Source organism: Podarcis cretensis, assembly GCF_951804945.1.
Source record: "Podarcis cretensis genome assembly, chromosome: 16".
Taxonomy (NCBI): domain Eukaryota; kingdom Metazoa; phylum Chordata; class Lepidosauria; order Squamata; family Lacertidae; genus Podarcis; species Podarcis cretensis.
In genome coordinates, this window is record NC_137186.1 from 16354745 (window position 1) to 16375733 (window position 20989).

Genomic DNA, 20989 nt, shown 5'->3' on the forward strand with positions numbered 1-20989 from the left:
ACTGTCTTGATAACCTTTAATGTGGCTTACAGTTTGGCCAGCCCCTTCTGCCCTGCTCCATACATCATGGACCACTCAGCTGCACCTTTTGCACCTGCTGAAACCTGCGCCATGGGCCATTGCCTTTCCTGGCCTAGGAATGCTACCACCAGCCAATGTGACCTTTGGTTTGTGCAGAGGCACAAGAACCAAATGGTCCACTCATGTGCTAACCATTTCTGCAAGTACTCTTACTTGTGACACTCAGCCCTGTTGGATATTAGCAATAGCCTTCTTGATAATTTGGTCCAGGTAATCAATAGCAGGGATGCGGGTGGCACTGTGGGTTAAACCACAGAGCCTAGGACTTGCCAATCAGAAGGTCGGCGGTTCAAATCCCCACCATGGGGTGAGCTCCCGTTGCTCGGTCCCTGCTCCTGCCAACCTAGCAGTTTGAAAGCACGTCAGAGTGCAAGTAGATAAATAGGTACCGCTCCGGCGGGAAGGTAAACGGCGTGTCCGTGTACTGCTCTGGTTCACCAGAAGCGGCTTAGTCATCCTGGCCACATGACCCGGAAGCTGTACGCCAGCTCCCTCAGCCAATAAAGCGAGATGAGCGCTGCAACCCAGAGTCGGTCACGACTGGACCTAACGGTCAGGGGTCCCTTTATCGTTACCTAATCAATAGCAGAGCATCATTATGGATTAATCCATGTTGCAAACCAGTGCTTTCTGTAAGAAAGAATCAAGAGGCAGCGGCTGGGTTCACACTTCACAATAATGGTGCTGGTGTATTTTACCTTGTTGCCCACACTCCAACTCTTCACTGGTCCCAACCAGAGAAACAAGGCAGGACATTGTAGTTCATCCTGGCTGCCCATGGTATCTGAATTCTGGAGATGCTGGCTTCTCCCTTACAAACCAGAACTTGCAGGCCAGCAACCAGCCATGGTTTAAGGATTGCTTGCAGTCCGGCTTCTTAGGGAGCAACAAGCCATGGTGACTCCAGGTTTGGGCGTCATGAGAAACCAAGGTTAATCAGTCTGTTTCTGGGGTCAGAGTCACCAGGCAGTATCCACAACAACTCATGATAAGCCATTTCATGACATGTGAATGTGGCCTCTATCTTTCCAAGTCCCTCATCACCGAAGAACCAAATGAACAGAACTTCTGTTTATCCTCATCAGATGTACTCAGACAGAAGGTTTAGATGCTTCTTGCTTACAGCTTCCACAAGTGGTGGAAGGTTGAAGGCAACCTTTGCTTTGCAGAAGAAAGTGCTGGAGACGCCAATAATCTATTGATTTACAAGTATGTGGGTGGAGCAGGTATAACGGAGGTGGAATAGCAAGCAGGCAGGCAAGCAAGCAAGCAGTGTTTAGACCCTTATAGCATCCAACCCTCACCCCAACCCCAGCCACAGTAACAGCTCTTCACTAGCCAAATCCAGCAGTCTTTCAGGCTTTGTCACAGCCTTCACCAACTGGCTGGGAGTGATGGGAGCTGTAGTCCAATAACATCTGCCAAAGGCTGTTTTATCAGATACACTCTGAGTGAGATGGACCTTGGGCTAGATCCAGAATGGAGAGGCAAGGCTTACTTCTTGTAATAACCAGCCTGCCCACTTCCCCTCCCCAGCGGAATTAAATTGGCTGATGCTTTCAAAGTTTCTTTGGGGGTTCATTAAGGCTTAGAGGATCCATAGGGCAAATGCATTAGTCAGGGGGAAATCACTTGGGAACCCACCCAGTAATGTTCTCAGTTTCTTCAAAACCAAGCAAATAATAATGAAACACAGGAGAGGAAGCTACCTGCAGCTGAGCCCTCGGAGGAGGAGGAGGAGGAGGCTGCAACCCACAATCCATTAACATTGCTGTGTATTTCCGTGGAATTTCAGCAAAGCTCCTAAATGGTTTGTGGTCTGCAGCCAAAGGAATAAAGCCAATCTCGTTACTATAAATAAAAAGGCAACAATTGCCACATAACAAACAAGAGGCAAGTTATCTCTCAGCTGTTTTCAGAGGGCCTCTTGTCTGAAAATTTCCCCAGAACAAAAGGGGCTTGCAAATGAGTCTAACTGGGATTTAGGCTCCTAAGAGTGGCTGCTTTTATTTGTTGCATTTATAAGTTTCTCTTCCTGGGAAGGACTCAAAAGCTGCTTCTGATTCCCAGGCGCTTTGTTGCAACTAAACCTGCTTAGCTTTAGCAGTGAGTAAATAAATAACAGGCTTGTGGCATTGATTTGCCTTTGGGCCTGTTCTCTGAGTAATGAGTAGGACTCAGGGATACGTGCCGTGGAGGTGCTGAGCCTGGGCCCAGCACAGATATTGAGCCTCGGCACCTTTAAGCCAGGAACTCCTTGAGCTAGAGACCTCCAAACTGGGACCCTTGGAAGCAGCAGCCCCTGAGTCACATTGCCCTGAGTTATCAGCCTCCTTTACACCAGGCATCATGCTTCCCATTGCCTGTGTGCTACTCCAGGCAATGTACAAGGCAGGAGTCAGTGGAACGGCAATGGAACCCTAGGCTCCAGGCTGGAGGACTGCCCCTTTAAGACCCTCTTGCAAGAAGCTTAGGGTGGGGAGAGGCCTTAGCTGAGCACCAGACTGTAGCCCTCTTCAGTCCATGGGAATCCTGGAAATTACAAGCCACTTAACTTGACATCTGGTCTGGTAATACTGGTAGAAGAACAAGCCTTGCTGAAGCAAAACCAGCATGGCGTATGCAAGGACAAGCCCTGTCTCACTAACCTGTCGGAGTTATTTGAGAGTGTCAACTACCATACAGATTGAGGCTATGCAGTTGACATAGTGTACCTGGACTTTCAAAAGGCTTTCAACAAAGTAGCTTACCAAAGATTTCTGAGAAAGGTTAGCAGTCATGGAGCAAGAAGAGAGAGCCTCTTGTGGATCAACAACTGGTTAAGTAACAGGAAACTGTTACTGGAATATATGGACAATTCTCCAAATGGAGAGATATAGAGAGTACATGCGCTTTTTATTCATAAATCGAGAGTTCAGGGTGAGCTGTAAGGTGGACAAGCTTGCTGATTATAGTAAATTGTTCAAGGTTGTTGAAACAAAAAAGGATTGTGAATAACTCCAAATGCAGTGTAAAGTGATGCATGTCAGGGCAAAAAATCTTAATTTCACATGAACACTCATGGGGTCTGAATTGGCCATGACTGTCCGGGAACAAGACTGTTGAGGTTGTAGTGGATAGTTCAATGGAGATGTCAACCCAGTATGAGGCAGCTGTGAAAAAGGCAAAATCCATGCTAGGGATCATTAGGGATGGAACTGAAAATAAAACTGCCGATGTCATCATGCTGTTACACAAATTATGGTGCAGCCACATCTGGAGTACTGTGACAATTCTGGTCACGCTCCTCAAAAAGGATATTGTTGAGCTGGAAAAAAACGGTTCAGAAAAGGGCAACTAAAATTATGAAGGGAACTGATGAGGAAAGACTTTAGCATTTGGAGCTTTTTAGTTTAGGGATACAACAAGTGAGAGGAAACATAATAGAGGTGCACGAAATTCTGCATGGTGTGGAGAAAGGGACAGAGAAAAGTTTTTTCTTCCTTTCTCATGTAGCACTAGAACTCATGGACTCAATGCAGCTGAATGTTGGAAGATTCCGGACAGGTAAAAGGAAGTCCTTCACGTAGCATGTAGTTAAACTATGGAATGTGCTCTCGCAAGAGGCAGTGATGGCCACCAACTTGGCTTTAAAAGGGGATTGGACAGATTGATTCATGGAGAATGAGGCTATTGGTGGCTACTAACCCTGTTCTGCTTCCACTGTTGGAGGCAGTATGTTTATCAACGCCAGTTGCAAGGTAGGACGCCTAGGGTCATTGTTCTTTATGTGTTCAAGCGAACACGGGAAGTCCTCCATGGCCAAGGATGCTAATGGTGCCTACAGAAAACCCCAATCCCTACACCTTCCTAGTGTCCATTTCCTCAAGTCTGGAAGGCTGGAGCTTCAGCAATGAAGTAGCCCAGAAGGGGGATTTGCATAGGAGCTGGAGGGTCCCAGCCAGGTTTAGATCTGAACAGGTGCTTCCATGCTTCTCCTTCCTCACAGGAAGCTAATGGAGCACTTGACAGCTGCTCTGAAACTCCTTCCTGGTTCACCATTTCCTCTGCTCCTGGGATCCTGGGGGAGATGAGGGTAGTGGCTTGCGAACTGACCAGTAACCTATGTCACTGGTGAGACCACCTTCAGTCTTGGGTCTGGGATGTCCACACCCAAAAGCTTTTAAAAGTTCCTTGGCAGTGTGGAATTCGCCTGTAAGGTCCTGCTCCCTTTGCTCCTCCTCTGAGGGGAACCCTGACACCCAGTCTTGTAAGATAAGCAGCTGAGTCATTTTGGAGATATTTGCCTTCTTTAGAAGCTGTTAGAAAGGGTACCCAAAGCAGCCTGAGCTGCTGCTGCTGCAACATTGATTCCCAGTTTACAAATTCCAGCTGCCCAGATCTGCAAGTCTTCAGCAGAGACTTCCTTAATGGAGTTGCTTCGAAATCTGTAGTTCTTAAGAGGAATGGAATAAATGGCTAAACTGAAATCTTCTTCCAGTGTGGAAAAAGTATCAGTGGCTGCCAGGGATGTTCTATCCCCATGCAAAGGAGCCGCCAGTTCTGTGCTCCAAAGGAAGCTAACAAAGCGAATATACACTTTGAGGAGATGCCTCTTTGAAACCTGAGTTAGGGCAGGGTTTGGAGCAGTTCCAGCCCTTTGTTTAGGTCAGCTTTTGCTTAAGGCAGGTGTTCAGCAACAAGTAGGGGGCTGCAACAAAACATTACAGTGCTCCTGTTGAGGGTCCCAGCTAGCTCACCAAGACCTTCTTCCAGGGCACTCCATTCAGTTCCTCAATTCAATAAACTGCTTTGAGGGTTGTTGTTCTTCCAACTTATTTATGCACAAAAAGTGTATAAATTTTACAGCCAGCTTGATTGTAAAAAAACAACAACCTCAAAGCAGTTTACTACAAGTGCCACAATAATGAGACACACCCACAAACCCTGGGATACGTTTGATATAACAAGTTGGAGGATTTCAGCAGGAAGTTACAGGATATGTTTTGATGGGAAGATGAGGCATTGTGGCCACCCCAAAACTTTTGCAGGCGCAAATGGTATTGAAAGCAGGATCACGTATCATCACCCTGATACCATCGCAAACACAAATGAGGAATGCACACACACAAAAGGACTTTTGGAGAGGCCCACAGAGCATCTGCTTGGCACTCAGAAGGTCCCAGGTTCAAGTCCCAGCAGCAGGTGCAGGTAAGGCTGGCAAGAAAGACTACCTGCCTGCAACCTTGGAGAATCATTGCTGACATTGTGGTGTGTAGACAATGCTGAGCTAGATGAACCATGGATCTGACAGAGGATAAGGTGGCATCCTGCATAAGGAAGACCTTTGACTTTTTCCATTGGCCCTGAATGTGTGTTCAACAGCAGGTGGGATTCCCATGAGCCACTGGGGTGTTTTTAATGTATTGTTTTTTATATATAGGTATTCTGTCATTTCTTTAAGGAGCTGGAAGTGGTCACATAGTTCTCCCCCACCTTGTTTTACCCTCACAACAACCCTGTGAGGTAGCTTAGGCTGAGAGATGGTGGCTGGTCCAAGGTGACCCAGTGAGCTCCATGACCAAGTAGGGATTTGCACCCTGGCCTTGCAGGTCCTAGTTTGAAGCTGCAACCCTGACCCCGCACCAGCTGCTTAGTGCTGCGGCTGTTGTTGAGGAAGAAGGTCCTTGCTCCTTGTTCATGGCCAGGCTGACGCCCCAAAAGAAGGTCAGCAGGACACACACAACAGTCTTGGGAGCAGTTCAGGGTGCGATGGGAGGGTATAGGCAGATGTTGCCATGCCTGTGACCGAGGAACCCCCTAAACCTGTGGTTTTCAACCAGTGTGCCATGCCACCCTGCGGTGCCTGGAAAGATAGTCAAGGGTGCCTCGGGCAACACTGGCTTCTGTCCTTCTTTCCTTTCCTCCCTCCCTCTGATGCCCTCTTGCGTCTCTGCCTCACAAAGGCTTGCACAGCTGTTCGTTGCAGCAGCCATGGCTACAAGCTCCCCAGGCGAATGGTGCCTCTGGGGCTGGGCAGGGGGTGCTTCTCAGGCCCCTGTGGGGTGCAGGGGGGCAGCTCAGAGACCAGGGGTGGCAACAGCAGCTTCCTGGAGGACTCCCAAGGAGAGGGGAGAGGAAATGAGGCTGAGGGAACACTCCTTAAGGTAGGGTGGTCAAAAAGGGGTGAGAAGCTGCCAGCTCTGCAGGCAAGGATGACATAACTGGGCTTCTAAGCCCCACAGGGGTGCCGCAGTGTGTAGTTGGTCAAGGGAGCCATGGACTCAAAAAGGTTGAAAACCTCAGCCCTAAACAACTGCAAATGGCTTTAGCGGGGTTCAGGCTGCACTTCCAAATCAGTTTTTGAGCCACTTCTCCAAGCAAGAGGCTGTGAGGAACCAAGAAAGACCCAGAAATCTCTACCAGCTCATTCTTGGCAGAATTCAAAGCAACAGTTCCTCAAGGAGAGCCGCTCAAGTGACCTTCAAGACTAGTTTAAATTGCAACCTGCTTCACACTCTCTTCTTTCAAAAAATGCCCCATGTAATTCTTTTCTTCTCCCAGGTAACTGGAGTCCTTTCCTGAACAGCCAGCTGAAACGGGTGCTCCTTGGTTGGCAGAACCGCCATGGCACTGGGTGGTGGCAGGATGATGGGGCAAGAGGGGGAGGGACTATGCAGCCAAAACATGGACTCAGAAGCTGCCATCAATTGACTCAACAGGGGGCAAAGCAGCAGTGGCTGCAAGACTGCCCCTGCCCTGTCCCCAACTGGACCATCAAACCTTGTGCAGATTCTTCTCCCCTTTCACCCTTCTGCCTGCCTCACTCCTCCTCCTCCTCCTCCCCCCCCTCTCCTCCCACCCTCCATCAGAACGAAAGTGCAGTATTTCTCCAGAAAGACAATCAGACATAAAAATGAGTCAGCAGCTCCTCCTCTCCCCTGCCCTGCCAAGTCTCCCCTCTTCTCCTCGCCAGATCCCTCGTTGGTTAACACTCTGTTGTCTCCTTGTCTCCCCAACCCCGACCCCTCCCCCCAACCCCTGCGCTCACGACGGACAGGTGACCATCTCTGTGGATGGGATCCTCACCACCACCGGCTACACCCAGGAAGACTACACCATGCTGGGCTCGGACGACTTTTTCTACATTGGGGGGAGCCCCAATACGGCCGACCTGCCCGGGTCCCCCGTCAGCAACAATTTCATGGGATGTCTCAAGGATGTGAGTCGTGGGGTGGGGTTGGGACCGGTGGGTTGGGGTGGCTCAGGGTTGGAGGGTTAATCCTCATTGAGCGTATGTAGATTACTTTTGACATAAGGAGCCTCATTGCTGGGAACTGACACAAGCTGCCTTTCCATGTTAGGGACCCTCAGAGAGGATGTGGTGGGGACCTTGGGAAGAGGGGGAAAGGATTGTAGGGCTCTGTGTGTCCCTTGGTCTCTTGCACAGGTGCAAAGTTGATGGTGTAGAACAGAAGGGAGCCTTTGGCCCTTAAACATTGGTGGACTCCAGTTCCTAGCAGCGGCAGCAGCATCCATGGCCATTGGCCACATGGCCAGGACAGATGGGAACTGGAATCCAACAGCACCAGGTTTTCCACCGCTGACCTAGAGAACAGAGCACCTCCTGGGGCTGCAAATGAAATACTGTGCAGTCACATCTTACACACATTTAACTTGGGTGATTTCAATCATCCTCAGTGTGTGTGCATGTACTCAGGGCTTATCCACATTTACCTTTTTCCCTGCGCTTTCCAGGTGCAGGTCCATGCTTTGAAGCTCTGTGTCCAAATGCTCATTATTTAGCCTCGGAGCTTCCCCCACAAAACCTGCTCTTTAAAGCTGAAGCACAATAAACAGCCATTTGGTTTTTCCATGGATTGCTATTTGCTCTAATGCAGTGGTAAAGAGCAGATTTGTGCAGGGAAAGCTCCAGAGGAATAATTTTAAAAAGAGCGCTCGGACATGGAGCGCAGACTTGTGTCTGGAAAGCACGGAGGAAAGGTAAGTGTGGACCAACCCTCATATTGTCAGTGGAGAGGGTCTTCCTTCTCTTCAGAATCTGTGGGATTGCATTATGGCTTCACTCCACAAGAAGCTCATGGTAGCAGACAGAATCCTCTCTCTCCCCTTCTGTGTTCACACCAACCCTGTGAGGAAGCTTAGGCCGAGAGGAGGAATCACTGGCCCAAGGTAAAACCCAGTGCTTTGTGTCTGCATGGGGACCTGAGCCCCGCTGGGTTTTCCCCAGTCTGACCCTGCACCAAGGGTCAAAGTGATCCCCTGGTCAACCCTCCTGAGTGCAGGGGGAGCACATGTCAAAGCAGCCAAACTACAGCCCTCTAGGTTGCCTTCTCAAAGGCTTTGCCATCAGCTGTTCTGCATTGTTCTAAAGTATGTGTGACCATTCATTATTCATTGTTAAATTCCCAGTTGTTTAATGTTAGGGTTAAAAATATATTCATGGTCAAATTTGAGGGGCAAACAAAGAACCTTTGGCATTACGGAACCACAGGACTCCACAGGTCATGTCGAACAAATCCACAGGCAACATTCCCTGGTTGCTCCCCATCTTCCTTCCCTCCTCACCTCTCTCTCTCTGTCAAATCCCAAGATGGGGAGAGCTAGCTCACGTCAAGGTGTGACAAAGCTCACCGTGTCCTGTTGACCCCGCCTGCTTCTCCCATCCCTTTGCAGGTTGTCTATAAGAACAATGACTTCAAGCTGGAACTGTCTCGCTTGGCCAAGGAAGGGGACCCCAAGATGAAGATCAATGGGGACCTAGTCTTCCGCTGTGAGAATGTGGCGGCCCTCGACCCGGTCACCTTTGAGTCCCCCGAGGCCTACATCTCACTGCCCAAGTGGAACACCAAGAAGACGGGCTCCATCTCCTTTGACTTCCGCACCACAGAGCCAAACGGGCTGCTGCTCTTCAGCCACGGCAGGCTGCAGCCGCCCAAGGAGGGCCGCTCCGAGCGCCTGCACAAGGCTGACTACTTCGCCATGGAGCTCCTCGACGGCTACCTCTATCTGCTGCTGGATATGGGCTCTGGGGGCATCAAGATGCGGGCCAGCAGCAAGAAGGTGAATGACGGCGAGTGGTGCCATGTGGACTTCCAGCGCGACGGGCGCAAGGGTGAGTGGGCTCTGCTGCCACCTCAGGTGCCGGGGACGCGCTTGTGTCCTGTTCAATTTTGAGCCAGGTGGGGGCATCGGAAGGGCTTGGTTGTCAGATGAGAGCAAAGAGGGCCCACCTGGTCCAACACCCTCTTCTCACACCGGCTGCCCAGGTGCTTCTTCTGGGAAAGCCCCCAAGGAGGACCTGAGAGCCACAGCGCCCCATTACTAGCAGTGGCTGGTCTTCCAAGGCACCTTGCTGCCTCTGACCCCATAGGCTGCCTGTGACTCCTTGGCCACTGGGGTTGGGTGCTTGCCAGCAACAATCGCCCTTCCCTCACTGGCATATGAAGTGGGAGGGGAGTTATGCACAGGGTCAGAAAAAGCAGCATTCCCCAGAGGGATGGGGCAGCACTTCCCTTTGCTGCAGCACAGTGATTGTCAGGGATGCCTTCTTATTGCTGGGAACCTACAAGAAAGAGAATCTTGTAGGAAGAGAGACGCCCCTTTTGGAATATCTGAAAAAAATAGATGAAATCATGAGCAGGATTCCAAATATGAGCAGTGGTGGAAAATTGATAATATATGAAACGGAAGAATGTGTCTTAGGTGAAATGTTTATTAGAATGCAGTATGTAAATGGCATGGGATTAAGAACAGCACAGAGGGAAAGATGGGAAGTCAAAGTTTAAAGAGAAATGTATGACAAATTTGGAATCAAGTATATATTTAGAGATTTAAAAATTTAATAAAAATTTGACAAAAAGGAAGAGAGAAGCCAGTGGGAAGCAAGCAAAAAGGAAGAGAGAAGCCAGTGGGGGGCACTGGGAGAAAGTGGGGCGTGTTCACTTCAAGAAGAGAGGAGGGCCTAATGATGAACTAAGCCCCAGCCTTCCTTTTGCAAGGGACTCCCCAAGCCTCCTCTCTAGGAAGAAGAGGAGTCTTGGGGCACTAAAGCCCCCCATGGGATGCTTCCTGCTGGCCCCTCTTATTTAGGCTGGATTTCTTATCCTTTCCTTGATGCATTGGGGTGGTGGGGAGGTGTAGGTGGGCAGCAGGCAGGCTTAGCAGGGGGGCACCAACCTGCTGCTTTTCATAGCATAATGAGAGGGATGTCCCCATAGTTTTTCTGACTGGGGTAAACTGTTGGGCCATGCAGCCCCAGAGGAAGAGAGATGCCAGTGTCAGTGAGCCAGACTTTGTGGGGTGACCTCTCCTGCTTTCCCTCCTTGCAGGCTCCATCTCTGTGAACAGCCGCAGCACGCCCTTCCTGGCCAGCGGGGAGAGTGAGATCCTGGACCTAGACAGCGAGATGTACCTCGGGGGGCTTCCTGAGAACCGCCTGGACCTCATCCTGCCCCCTGAGGTGTGGACAGCCTTCTTGAACTATGGCTACGTGGGCTGTGTGAGGGACCTCTTCATTGACGGGAAGAGCCGTGACGTGCGGCGCCTGGCCGAGGTGCAGAGCGTAGCTGGCGTCTCCAGCTTCTGCTCCCGAGAGACCCTCAAGCAGTGCAGCAGCTCCCCGTGCCGCAATGGAGGCCTCTGCCGGGAGGGCTGGAACCGCTTCATCTGCGACTGCGTGGGCACTGGCTACCTGGGCCGGCTGTGCGAGAGAGGTGAGGGGGCCCAGGGCCCAGAGGAGGCAGAAGGAGTGCTGGAACCAGCTGAGCTTCCTTTTGCTGAGCTTCAGCATGAGCCACATCTTTGACCCTGTGCAAGAGGGCTGGCCATGCTTGCCCAAAGTTGGCCAAAGCACCCAGAGGGCACCAGGTGGGCAAAGCCTGGCCCAAGCAGTAACCGGAGCCTCTTTCAGACAACCCGTTCATTGAGCATTCATCCTGTTTGAACAGAGGTTACATAATGTTGCCTGAAGTCATCCCCTGACTTTTAGGTCATTTCCTCACCACTTTTCATGCTGCAACATTCCTCTTGGTTTTGTTGCCTGAGGGGTCTGCCCCCTCCACTTTCATGGTGCAACCTGAATTGGTCCATGTGCAACCCACTCATCAAACTGCAAAACTGCAAAGGTCTCTGAGTGGCTGGGGGGCTTGTAAAGAATTCTTAACCAGTGGGTTGTCTTGTTGTTATTTAATGCTGCCATTCTGAAACAAGCAGCATTTTTGATGCTTCACACTTCGCCCTGGCATGACGTGAAAAGGGTACTTTCCTCCATATGTGCTGGAGAAATCGTGGTGCATCTTTTCAGGGGATGCTCCTTCTTGCCATCTGCCTTTTTAAAAGAACCGCCCACATGAAAAATGACCGCTCTGCAAGGGGACCTGCGAGAAAATGTTGCATTGCAAAGGAGTGTGTGCCCCTCTTCAGGCTTCCAGCCAGCCAGCTATGCTCCCTTCCAGAATATTCCAAACTGCCCCCCATGCCACCTTTGGTTTTCTAGGCTCCTGCTCCATGAATTGCAATTCAGCATTCTCTGCACACAGAGCATGCACTGTCCTCACTGGGCTATTTTGAGGGCTCTGAATATTTCCTTCCCTCCCCAGAGATTGTATTTTTTTCTTCTTGGGGTTCTTCCAGGCCTGCTTCCCCTTGTGCAGCCCTTGCTCTGCAGGCAAAGAGCCCCTGGTTCAATCTCTGGCTGAATCTCCCATTGTAAAAGAATCAGGGGTGATCAGGTGGCAGGGGTGGGCGAGCTCTTCAGCAGAGCCTCCAGACCAGGGGCAGGACCGTGTGGCACCTTCTATGGGCTACAGCTACCATCATCTCTGGCCATTGGCTGTGCTGGCTGCTGAGGCTGCTGGGAGTTGTAGTCTGAGAGTCTCTGGAGGACCCCATGTCAGCTTCCCCTGGAGTGGGTGAGGTGGACATGTAGCTTGGCCTGTTCCTAATCACTCTTCCTTTTCTTGGATCCTCTCTCCCCTCCCTTCTCTCTCTGTGTCTCCTCTCCCCACCAACAGAGGCCACAGTGCTGAGCTATGACGGGAGCATGTACATGAAGATCATGCTGCCGACGGTCATGCACACCGAGGCTGAAGATGTCTCCCTCCGCTTCATGTCGCAGCGAGCCTACGGCTTCATGATGGCCACCACCTCCAAGGAGTCGGCCGACACTCTCCGCCTGGAGCTCGATGGGGGCCAGATGAAGCTCACAGTCAACCTAGGTAACCAGCTGGTCAGAACCCGGCAGGATCTGTTCCTCTCCGTCTGCCCAGAGAGCCCCCTGAGGCAGTGCTGGGGTGCAGGCAACGCCTTATAGGCTGGTCAGACGCAGCAACGGCGCTCTGGTGGGGGCGGGCAGGCTCCATTACACGTGTTTCCGCAGGGGATCCTTCTCAGGGAGGAATCTTTGTGCCATCGAAATGCAAAATCCACATGGCTTTTGGGAACTCTCGCATCGTGCTGGAGCAAAATGCGAAACTGTTTCATTTGGCTACCAATTTCTCATCGTTCATATGCCTTTCACACAGACAGACGCACGCCGGGGTAGTCGGCTGAGCTACACCTGAGTAAATTTGTATAGTTATCCCTCTGTGGTGCATCAAATGCAACAGGCATTTCTCAAAAGCCTCCCTCTGACCAATCTGTGCTGGGCAGACTAGCCTGGACTTCACCAACCAGGTGTCCTCTAGAAGTTCTGCTCTACAACTTCCATCAACCTCCGTCCTGCTGGCTGGGTCTCATGGGAGTTATACAGTAGTCTGAAACATTGGAGGGCAGAAAGTTGGGGAAGGCTGGGTTCCCATGGAGATACTAGCAGAACCCGTCCCAAAGAGTGGCTTTGCCCATTCACCCAACTCTTGAGGATGAACGTGGCAGAGGGAGGTTGTGCTATACTTGATGGGGATGTCCACAATGTCGTGGGTGATGCCTGCAAAAACAAGGCTGCCCATCATGGATTTTGTCTGGGCTGCACAGCAAAGATTATTTGGAAGGGTGTGTTTCAAGGCTGTCCAGCGTTTGATGGGGCTCATGGACTATAAAACTCTGCAGCTTTACTGAGGAGCAGCCATACCAACCCTGGTGGGCTTTACTTTCTTCACTGGGGCTCCCTGCGTGCCTGTCTCCATAGGCATACAACTGCAACTTATAAATGTAGAATTGGTAGCCAGAAATGAAATACAGTGGAACCTTTGTTGTCAAACTTAATCCGTTCTGGGAGACCGTTCGACTCCCAGAACCGTACAAAAACCAAGGTGCAGTTTCCAATTGACTGCACTGCAGGAGCTTCCTGCAGTCAATCAGAAGCTGCATCGGGCGTTCGGCTTCCAAAAAAAGTTAGCAAACTGGAACACTCACCATATTTCTCTCTCTATAAGACGCACTTTTTTCCCTCCTAAAAAGTAAGGGGAAATGTGTGTGTGTCTTACGGAGCGAATGCAGGCTGCGCAGCTATCCCAGAAGCCAGAACAGCAAGAGGGATCGCTGCTTTCGCTGTGCAGTGATCCCTCTTGCTGTTCTGACTTCGCTTCGCTGGAGAGGCGCTGCACATAGAGGGAGAGAATATTTTTTTCCTTGTTCTCCTCCTCTAAAACTGGGTGCGTCTTATGGTTGGCTGCGTCTTATAGATGTGTCTTATAGAGCAAAAAATACGGTACTTCCAGGTTTGCTGTGTTTGGGAGCTGATTTGTTCGGGAGCCAAGCCGTTGGGCAACCAAGGTATCACTGTACATTAGCTCCTCCTCACAGGCGCTCAGCTGCAGCGCTATCAAGTTCTGCATGCAGATTTCTCACACACAATTGTGTGGATTTTGCTTTCCAAAACACAGGGTTTTTTTCACCCGCAGCTTATTTCTCCACAGAGGGTGAGGCGAAGGTGGGGACATTACATGGAAGCCAAGCCTGGGGCTTTTTCTCTGTTTCTCCCCTTTTGTTGCTGGGTCTTTGGAAAGATGCCCCTTCCCAGCCTGGGGAGAGGAGGAAGATGGGCTCCCTCCTTTCCCCTGGAGCAGCCTTGGAGGACCAGAGATGGTGGTGAGGCTGGTCCTCTTTGTTAAAACCAGGACCTGCTTTCCTTGCCTGACTTAGCCAGCCATGGAGACTGAGAGGGGCAGGAGCTTTCCTCCCTCCCTCGTGCCTTCCCCACTTTGTCCTCTTCGGTGTCCAGGCGAGAAATGGGTTGAAGAAAGCCCCATTCATCTTTCTAAAGACCCAAGCACAGTAATTTTCTCCTCCCTGCCCACCTTGGTTTTCAACCCTTCATTGAGACATAAATGGCCAGCCCAGAGCAAACAGCCATGGCGACCAAAGGCCCCACAAATGCCCCCCTTCCCCTCCAACATGACCCTCTTCCCACCTTCCATGCGCACCCCCAATCGCTTACCTGGTGCCCACTCCTCTCTTTGTTCCCTGGGCCTCCCTTCCCTTTATCCCTCCTCCTGCCTGGGGTGTGGGGGGTTGCTTTTGTTCCATGAAATTTACCCACCGCCCATGAGAGGGGCTTTTGATCCTGTGACTGTTTGCATCCACTGTTCTGTTGCGGTTGACAACGCACGCCAAGCCCAGCTGTGCAGCCTGTGGGAATGGGGTCTCCCCACCCACATGCCCCCCCCCCACTAGGAGGAGAGCCCCTCTCCCCCCACTGGCAGACATGCCCTGGAGTCTGCAGAGGACTCAGGAGCACAAGGGTGACCCTCTGCCCCCACCAAAAGGACACTCCCCCTCACAGGGCTCCCCCACCTACCTCTCCCTGAGGCACTGATCCATGAAGGGTGCTCTGGCGATTCTCGGGGAGGAGGGCAGTGCTGCTAGCCCCGCCCTCAGCACCGAGAGCGGGGCAGTGCCTGCGCCACGACCCTGCTGTCCAGGAATTGCCAGGCACACCTTTCCCCCAGTCAGAACGACTGTGGGAGCTGCTCTTCCTGTTTCTGGAGGTCCCAAGAGGGTCTGACTCGGAGAGGAGCTGGCGATGGTGCCGGGGGCAAGACCTGTCCGGGTGTCATTGTGCTGGGAAGTACCTTTGGGGAAAGGGGAGAGGAGGAGGGCATTGCCACTATGGGGTCAGCCCTTCCCCTCCCTCTCAGTCAACAGCTTCAGGCTTGAGAGGAAGGAAGGGCTGCCCTACTTCCTACTGCACAGCTGGTCTTCACAAGGTAGCCACTTGCCAGCACTGAGGAGGAATCCCAAAGGGCAAGCAGGGGAGGCTGGGAAGGAGCCACAGGTGGACAGGATGGGCAACTGAGAAGCAAAAAATGGAAGCACAAGTGTCTACGCACAAACCAGCCCTTTCCCCTTTCTGAGCCCTGTGGATAGCAAAAGGCACTGAGGCCTGTGGGCAGTGTGGTCGGGGGCCAGGACACCAGCTGAATGCTGGGGAGGTTGTTTGTTAATGTCTGTTGGTGGGGAAGCCCCAGGACCAGGCCTATGGGTAAAGGTCCACAATTCAGTGAATGTCATCAGTCCCAGGCCACAAATAGTGGGTGGTGGTATTCAGCTCAGTTCTGTTCAATTTAGTTACGTTCATTGCTCTGAGTAAAACTTAGTTGAATACCAACTTGTGTCCAGAAACTCAGAGATAACTCCCCTCTCCTCTTGCTCACAATTGTCTGATACAGACAATACAGTCCCAGGGGGCCAAACGGCTCTGTGATGTGGATCCTGGCCTCCTTTTCATAGCAGCTTCAGGTTGCTGATGTGGTTTCAGTTGGACAAATGGAGGGGGGCCTTCAGAAATCTGGCTGCTAGGGCCACTGCCCCATCCTCCCCACTAAGATGTATATAATATATACCCGAGAAGTCTGTGGTTCATTAGCTATGATGATGATGATTGATTATTGATCAAATTTATATACCACTCATCAAGAGACCACAGGGTGGCTTATTAAAATTTTTTGAAATACATAACTTATTTATTTAGTTAGTTCCTCAACCTCGGCCCTCCAGAAGTTTTTGGCCTACAACTCCCATGATCCTTAGCTAGCAGGACCAGTGGTCAGGGATGATAGGAATTGTAGTCTCAAAACATCTGGAGGGCCAAGGTTGAGGAAGCCTGAGTTAGTTCATAAAATTTGATTGTAGAAAAAAAACATCATAGTGGTAATAAAAGTGAAAGAAAACAAAATACATACCACCCCCGCCCCCTGTAATGTTTCATGCACTGCAGGGATTGGACTTGTTGACCTTTTGGGTCCCTTCCAATGCTACAATTCTAGGGTTTAGTTTCAAGTTTTATTTTTTAACCAAAATAATTATATCTCATTATACAGGCGACTTAAAAAAAAAACAAACACCCATTAGATCCTGTTTCCACATGGAAGTTAGTAGTGGTCCCTGACTGAAGACATCAGCATCTTAAAAATAAATGAAAATAGATAAATAAAAGGGATTGTTCACAGATCTCCTGGATCCCATATTGTTTGGTTCTAAGATTTTAAACAAGATTTTTTTAAAACCCTGAAGTGGTTCTAATACAAGGCAATCTTCTGCCTTGAGAAATGAAGCAAATCTTGCGAAGACGGGTTGGGTGGCCATCAGACCAAGCGGCAGGCAGGCTCTGTGGTTTGAAGCCCAAATGTGACTCAGTAGCAGACCTGGGGATGGGGTGCAGACCACAGAATGAAAGAGGAGGGGCCAGACTCATATTTAACATGCGCACACCAGCCAGGTGAAGGAGAACTGCAGATAATAAAAACTTAAAAGAGGCTCAGGTGATTTGTAGATCACCCTCACCTGGGCTACAGAACTGTCAACTGAAAAAATGGGGGGGGAGACCTCCCAGATCACAGGTGGAGAACTTTTCTAGCCCGAGGGCCACATTCCCTTGTGCTTGACATCCCGGGGGCCGCATGCCAGTGGGGGGCCAGAGGCAAAAAAAGTGGGCAGGGCCACAGATGTGACTCTTACCTTGGTGGAATAGGTTATATTTCAGCTATGCAAACAGGGGAGGGATCTCCATCCTTGCAAGCAGGAGGCAGGATCACAGCCACACAAAAGCACTTTGAAGCAGGCAGTGGCCTGGAGGAGCCCGGAGGGCTGAGGAGAAAGGCCTGGAGGACCAGCTCTGAGGTTCCCCTCCTCTCCTGTGGATCAAGGCATTGTAGGGAGTGGGGGCCAGGGCCACCAAGCCAGGCCTCCCACTCAGAAAAACCACCCCCAGGAGAACGACCAGCGGCTGGTTTGTGCATAGACAGAAAGACCCAGGTATATTTGCAACTGCATCCTGTTTGTGCTGGTGGTGGAGGAGGTGGTGGTGGGGTGTGTGGAATAGGGAGGCAGCATTGGGCCGGATCAGGAGGACAAGCAGACCCACCCAGACCCCTCCCCAGTGCAGAGGCAAGTGTCCTCCTTGTCGTGCGTTTGTCCCCAGATGGTGGGCTGAATTGGTTTTCTTTTTTGGGTGTTTGGTTGCAGACGTTACCTTGAAGGATATAAAACTGTCTCGTTCTCTTCTCTCTCCCCACCCCCACCCCGGCCCCCCGTCTCAGACTGTGTCAGGATAGGCTGTAACCCCAGTAAGTTGCCATATATATATATATTTCTTTTTTCCCTTTTTTTCTTCTTCGACTCATTCTTTTTAATCCTGCAGTTTCTGTTTTATTTTGCTTTTCTAAAGGAAAAAGGTGGCCGTGGTGGTAGGCTGTGTGTGTGTGTGTGTGTGTGTGTGTGTGCGCGCGCGCGTGTGCGCGAACAGGACACAGGGATGCTCCAAAGGGTTCTTTCCTCAGTCCCCAGGACAGAACAAGCCCATGAAACGTCTTCCTTCTTGTAGACACTCAGGATGAGCATCTGCTAAAGCCTGTAGGAGTTGGTCAGTAGCAGAAGCCAAATGTTCCCCTTCCTCCACAGTTGCTTCACATAGAGATGAGCCCACCTACCCCAATACCTTCTCCCCTCTGTAACATGCAACAATAGCCCCTTCCTCCCCTCTGATGAGTATCAGAGGATCTGCTGACAGCCAGGATGCCTGGGTTCTCTTAACCACACCTTTTGAGGTGAGTGGCACTGAGTTTTTGTGGAAGGGTGAGTTTTTCCCCTAATGCCATTCCTGGAACTTTTGAGAAAATTTCCTATGGAAGAAATGTACCTGGGATTTTGGGCAGTGCTCAGATTACATGGAGGACAGGGGAGGGGGCATTCCATTTTTGGATGTCTCTGCTTTCCTACAGGGTGGTGAGATTTTCCTAAAACTGAAGGCAATCATCCAAGGGTGGGAACTTGTGGATTTCATTAATTCTCCCCTCTTTCTCCCGTAATTTGAGGACTGATTTAAAAGAGAGGAGAAAGAGTTCAGCATGGCTGGGGGGGGGGGGAGGCAGGGACTTTGCAGGGCAGTGAAAATTTACAGAAACAAAAGCGGAGTCGATAAGTTGCTACTGGAGAAGGAGGCATCCAGGGACCCCCAGAGTAATATATCCTGCACACTTCAGGTAATGGGAAGAAGCCCCCAGCTTTTTCTGGCCTGGTTCATGACAGCGATGTTGTGGTGCTAAAGGGGTGTGTCTCAATCTGAGCAGTGATCAGGTCTGGGGAAGGGATCGGGCCAAGGGGGGGGGGATTCCCTTTGAACCCCCAGTGCTCCACACCGGCAGCTGAGGAAAGACAGGCATGGACACTCACCTGCTGTTTGTGCAACTCCTGTTTCCAAACACTTTAACTGCTCGCGGTGCAGAACGATGATTTTACAACTTGGAAATCTCCCTCTATTCTACATTTTGTGCAGCATTGGAGGAGGGGAGATGGGTCATTGGGGCAAAAGGGTGTCACAAATCAGCAGCCCCCTGGAACTGGGCAAGAGACTCTAGTGGGGATCCAGATGAAAGGGGGAAAATCAGCCCCTCCATATCTGCTCTGTGTCACTTGTCAGCTTGTTCAGTCTAATCATAATCTTCACGAAGCACACACATTTAAATGCACTTTGATAGTCAAGAGTTGCATAGCTGAGTGGGGATTTGAACTCTGTTCTTCCAGGCCCAAGCCCAACGCTCTACCCACTATGGCACACTGGCTCTCATACCACACTGGCTCCTTGTCTTGCTTCCACTGACAACTTCCAGGATCGTGACTCAGAGGCAGGCCTGCAGATTCTCACATAAATCAACCCCGGCTTCCAGTTAGCAAAGGAGGGCTGGAAATGAGAGAGGGAAAGGAAACAGGCATACGGAAGTGGAGAGGAGGGTTCAGTAAGAGGGCAGATGATCCTCCTGTTTATTTTTTGAAATAGGTCCATCTTCGGGTGCCAACAGCAATGTATCTAAATTGTGTTGTCTACATAAGCAGAATCAAAATACTTTTTTAAAAAGTGTTTTTTTAAAAAAAAGGCTGGGGAGAGAACCCAGGCATCCTGAACCTCAGCCTCTGCCCTCTCCATTTGGAGACCAGGATTTCATCTTTGTGCCCGGAACAAACACACTGGAACTATGGATTAGCCAAAATTGGGGGAGGGGGCTGATGGGGGTAAAATCACTGCACATGTCCAGAGGAGCTCATTAATTGCTCCTTCACACAGCCTCAAGCTCACAGACCACAGACCTAAGCTCCTTGATTCCTCGCTGGAGTCAAGCACCACAGAACCACACACACCCCTTCGGTCCAGAATGTTCTGGTTCCTTCTGAGAGCTGAGGAGAGAAGTCGAGGATCCTGGCTGACTGCAGCATTCACAAGGGCTGGTCTAGTGGCCTGAGGGGTGGGACAATTTTGTATTGCTTTGGGGTTTATGGCTTGGAGAAGAAGAGATGTGAGTACACTCTGTGCAGCGGGGAGGAAAGGGTTAATAAACTGCACCCAGGAAAGGCTGCAATCCTGGGGGTTGGGAGAGCGTTTCCTTAGCAGGAGAGCTCCCAGGTACTGGGATATTTGGGGTCAGGAGAGCTAAGATGACCCCCGCTGCAAAGCCAGCATAGAATTGTCTTGGAGCAGGTGGGGTTGGGTGGGGGTCCGCTTGGCCCACTGCCCCCTGCCTTAAAGGTTCGGAGCCTGGAATGTTATTTGCATGTATTAACATACACGCTGCAAAAAGTGTCCGCATGTATAAATATATGCAGATGAAAAATCCTAGAGTCAACACCTGCAGTCTGGAGGGGAAGTGGTTGGGTGGGTTGGAGAGTGGTCTGGGAGGTGCTGTTCCTGAATTCCTCCAAGAGGTGGCAGCACCCAAGACTCTGGTTTCCTTTCAGTACCTGAGAGCTTCACAGGCCTTCCCTGGTCGCTGCAGTGCTCATCTTCTTCCACTTGATGGCAGCACAAGCTTTTAGAAGCTGCTGCTGCTGTTGCTGTTGTAGCTGGATTAGCCACCAGGTGGCAGCACCCGCTAGCAGTGCTCACTTTGGCCAACAGGTGGTGTCCATTACCAGGTAAACAGAGAGAGGCAGTGGAAAGGCAGCCCTGGGGATCTTTTAGTCCTTGCAAGACTCCACTGTTTGTGTTTGTTCTTAAGCTTCTGGGCGGAGGGAGTTTGCTTCTGCCTCTCTGCAATTAATAATGGCTTGCAGAGCAGCATTTATCAATGTTATCGTAAAGGGCAGCCTTCTCAGTTTGAGGAGGAACATTGCAGGCTGGGACAACCATAAAAGGTGCACAGCCACTTAGGCTTCAGCTGTTTGCCAGGGCGGCATGCTTGCCTTAGAGGGTGGACGTTGTGCCTCTGAATGAGTTCCTGTAGCCTAAGCTTGGCAGCCAGGAGGTCCTGGGATTCAGCCCTCTCTCCTTGTCCCAGAATCAGTCCTTTGGCCTTCTCAGGGCAGGAAGTGGCCTTCTGCTGTTGCCAACGCAGCTGGGATGGGCAGAAGGTAGATCAGGATCTTCTGGCAGATTTCTGGATGATTTACAACAGGTCACCAAGGGCTTCTGACTCCAAAATATTTTGCAACAGCAGGACCAACAAAAAAAAGTCACACTCCACCGATTCAGTTCTGGTTT

The 20989-nt window shown here is 50.8% G+C and overlaps 1 protein-coding gene across 23 annotated transcripts in view; it reads left to right on the top strand.

Annotated features, from left to right (window-relative positions):
- Positions 1-20989, top strand: part of NRXN2 (neurexin 2) — a 292189-nt gene that overhangs the window by 113395 nt on the left and 157805 nt on the right. For 21 of the 23 annotated variants that reach the window (XM_079956317.1, XM_079956316.1, XM_079956322.1 and 18 more), the window contains 5 exons: positions 7121-7282; positions 8758-9196; positions 10413-10796; positions 12096-12299; positions 17559-17585. In XM_079956317.1, the coding sequence (XP_079812443.1) occupies positions 7121-7282; positions 8758-9196; positions 10413-10796; positions 12096-12299; positions 17559-17585 (1216 nt within the window). The remainder of the gene's footprint in view (positions 1-7120; positions 7283-8757; positions 9197-10412; positions 10797-12095; positions 12300-17558; positions 17586-20989) is intronic. The other 2 variants (XM_079956330.1, XM_079956315.1) reach the window with 1 other exon arrangement.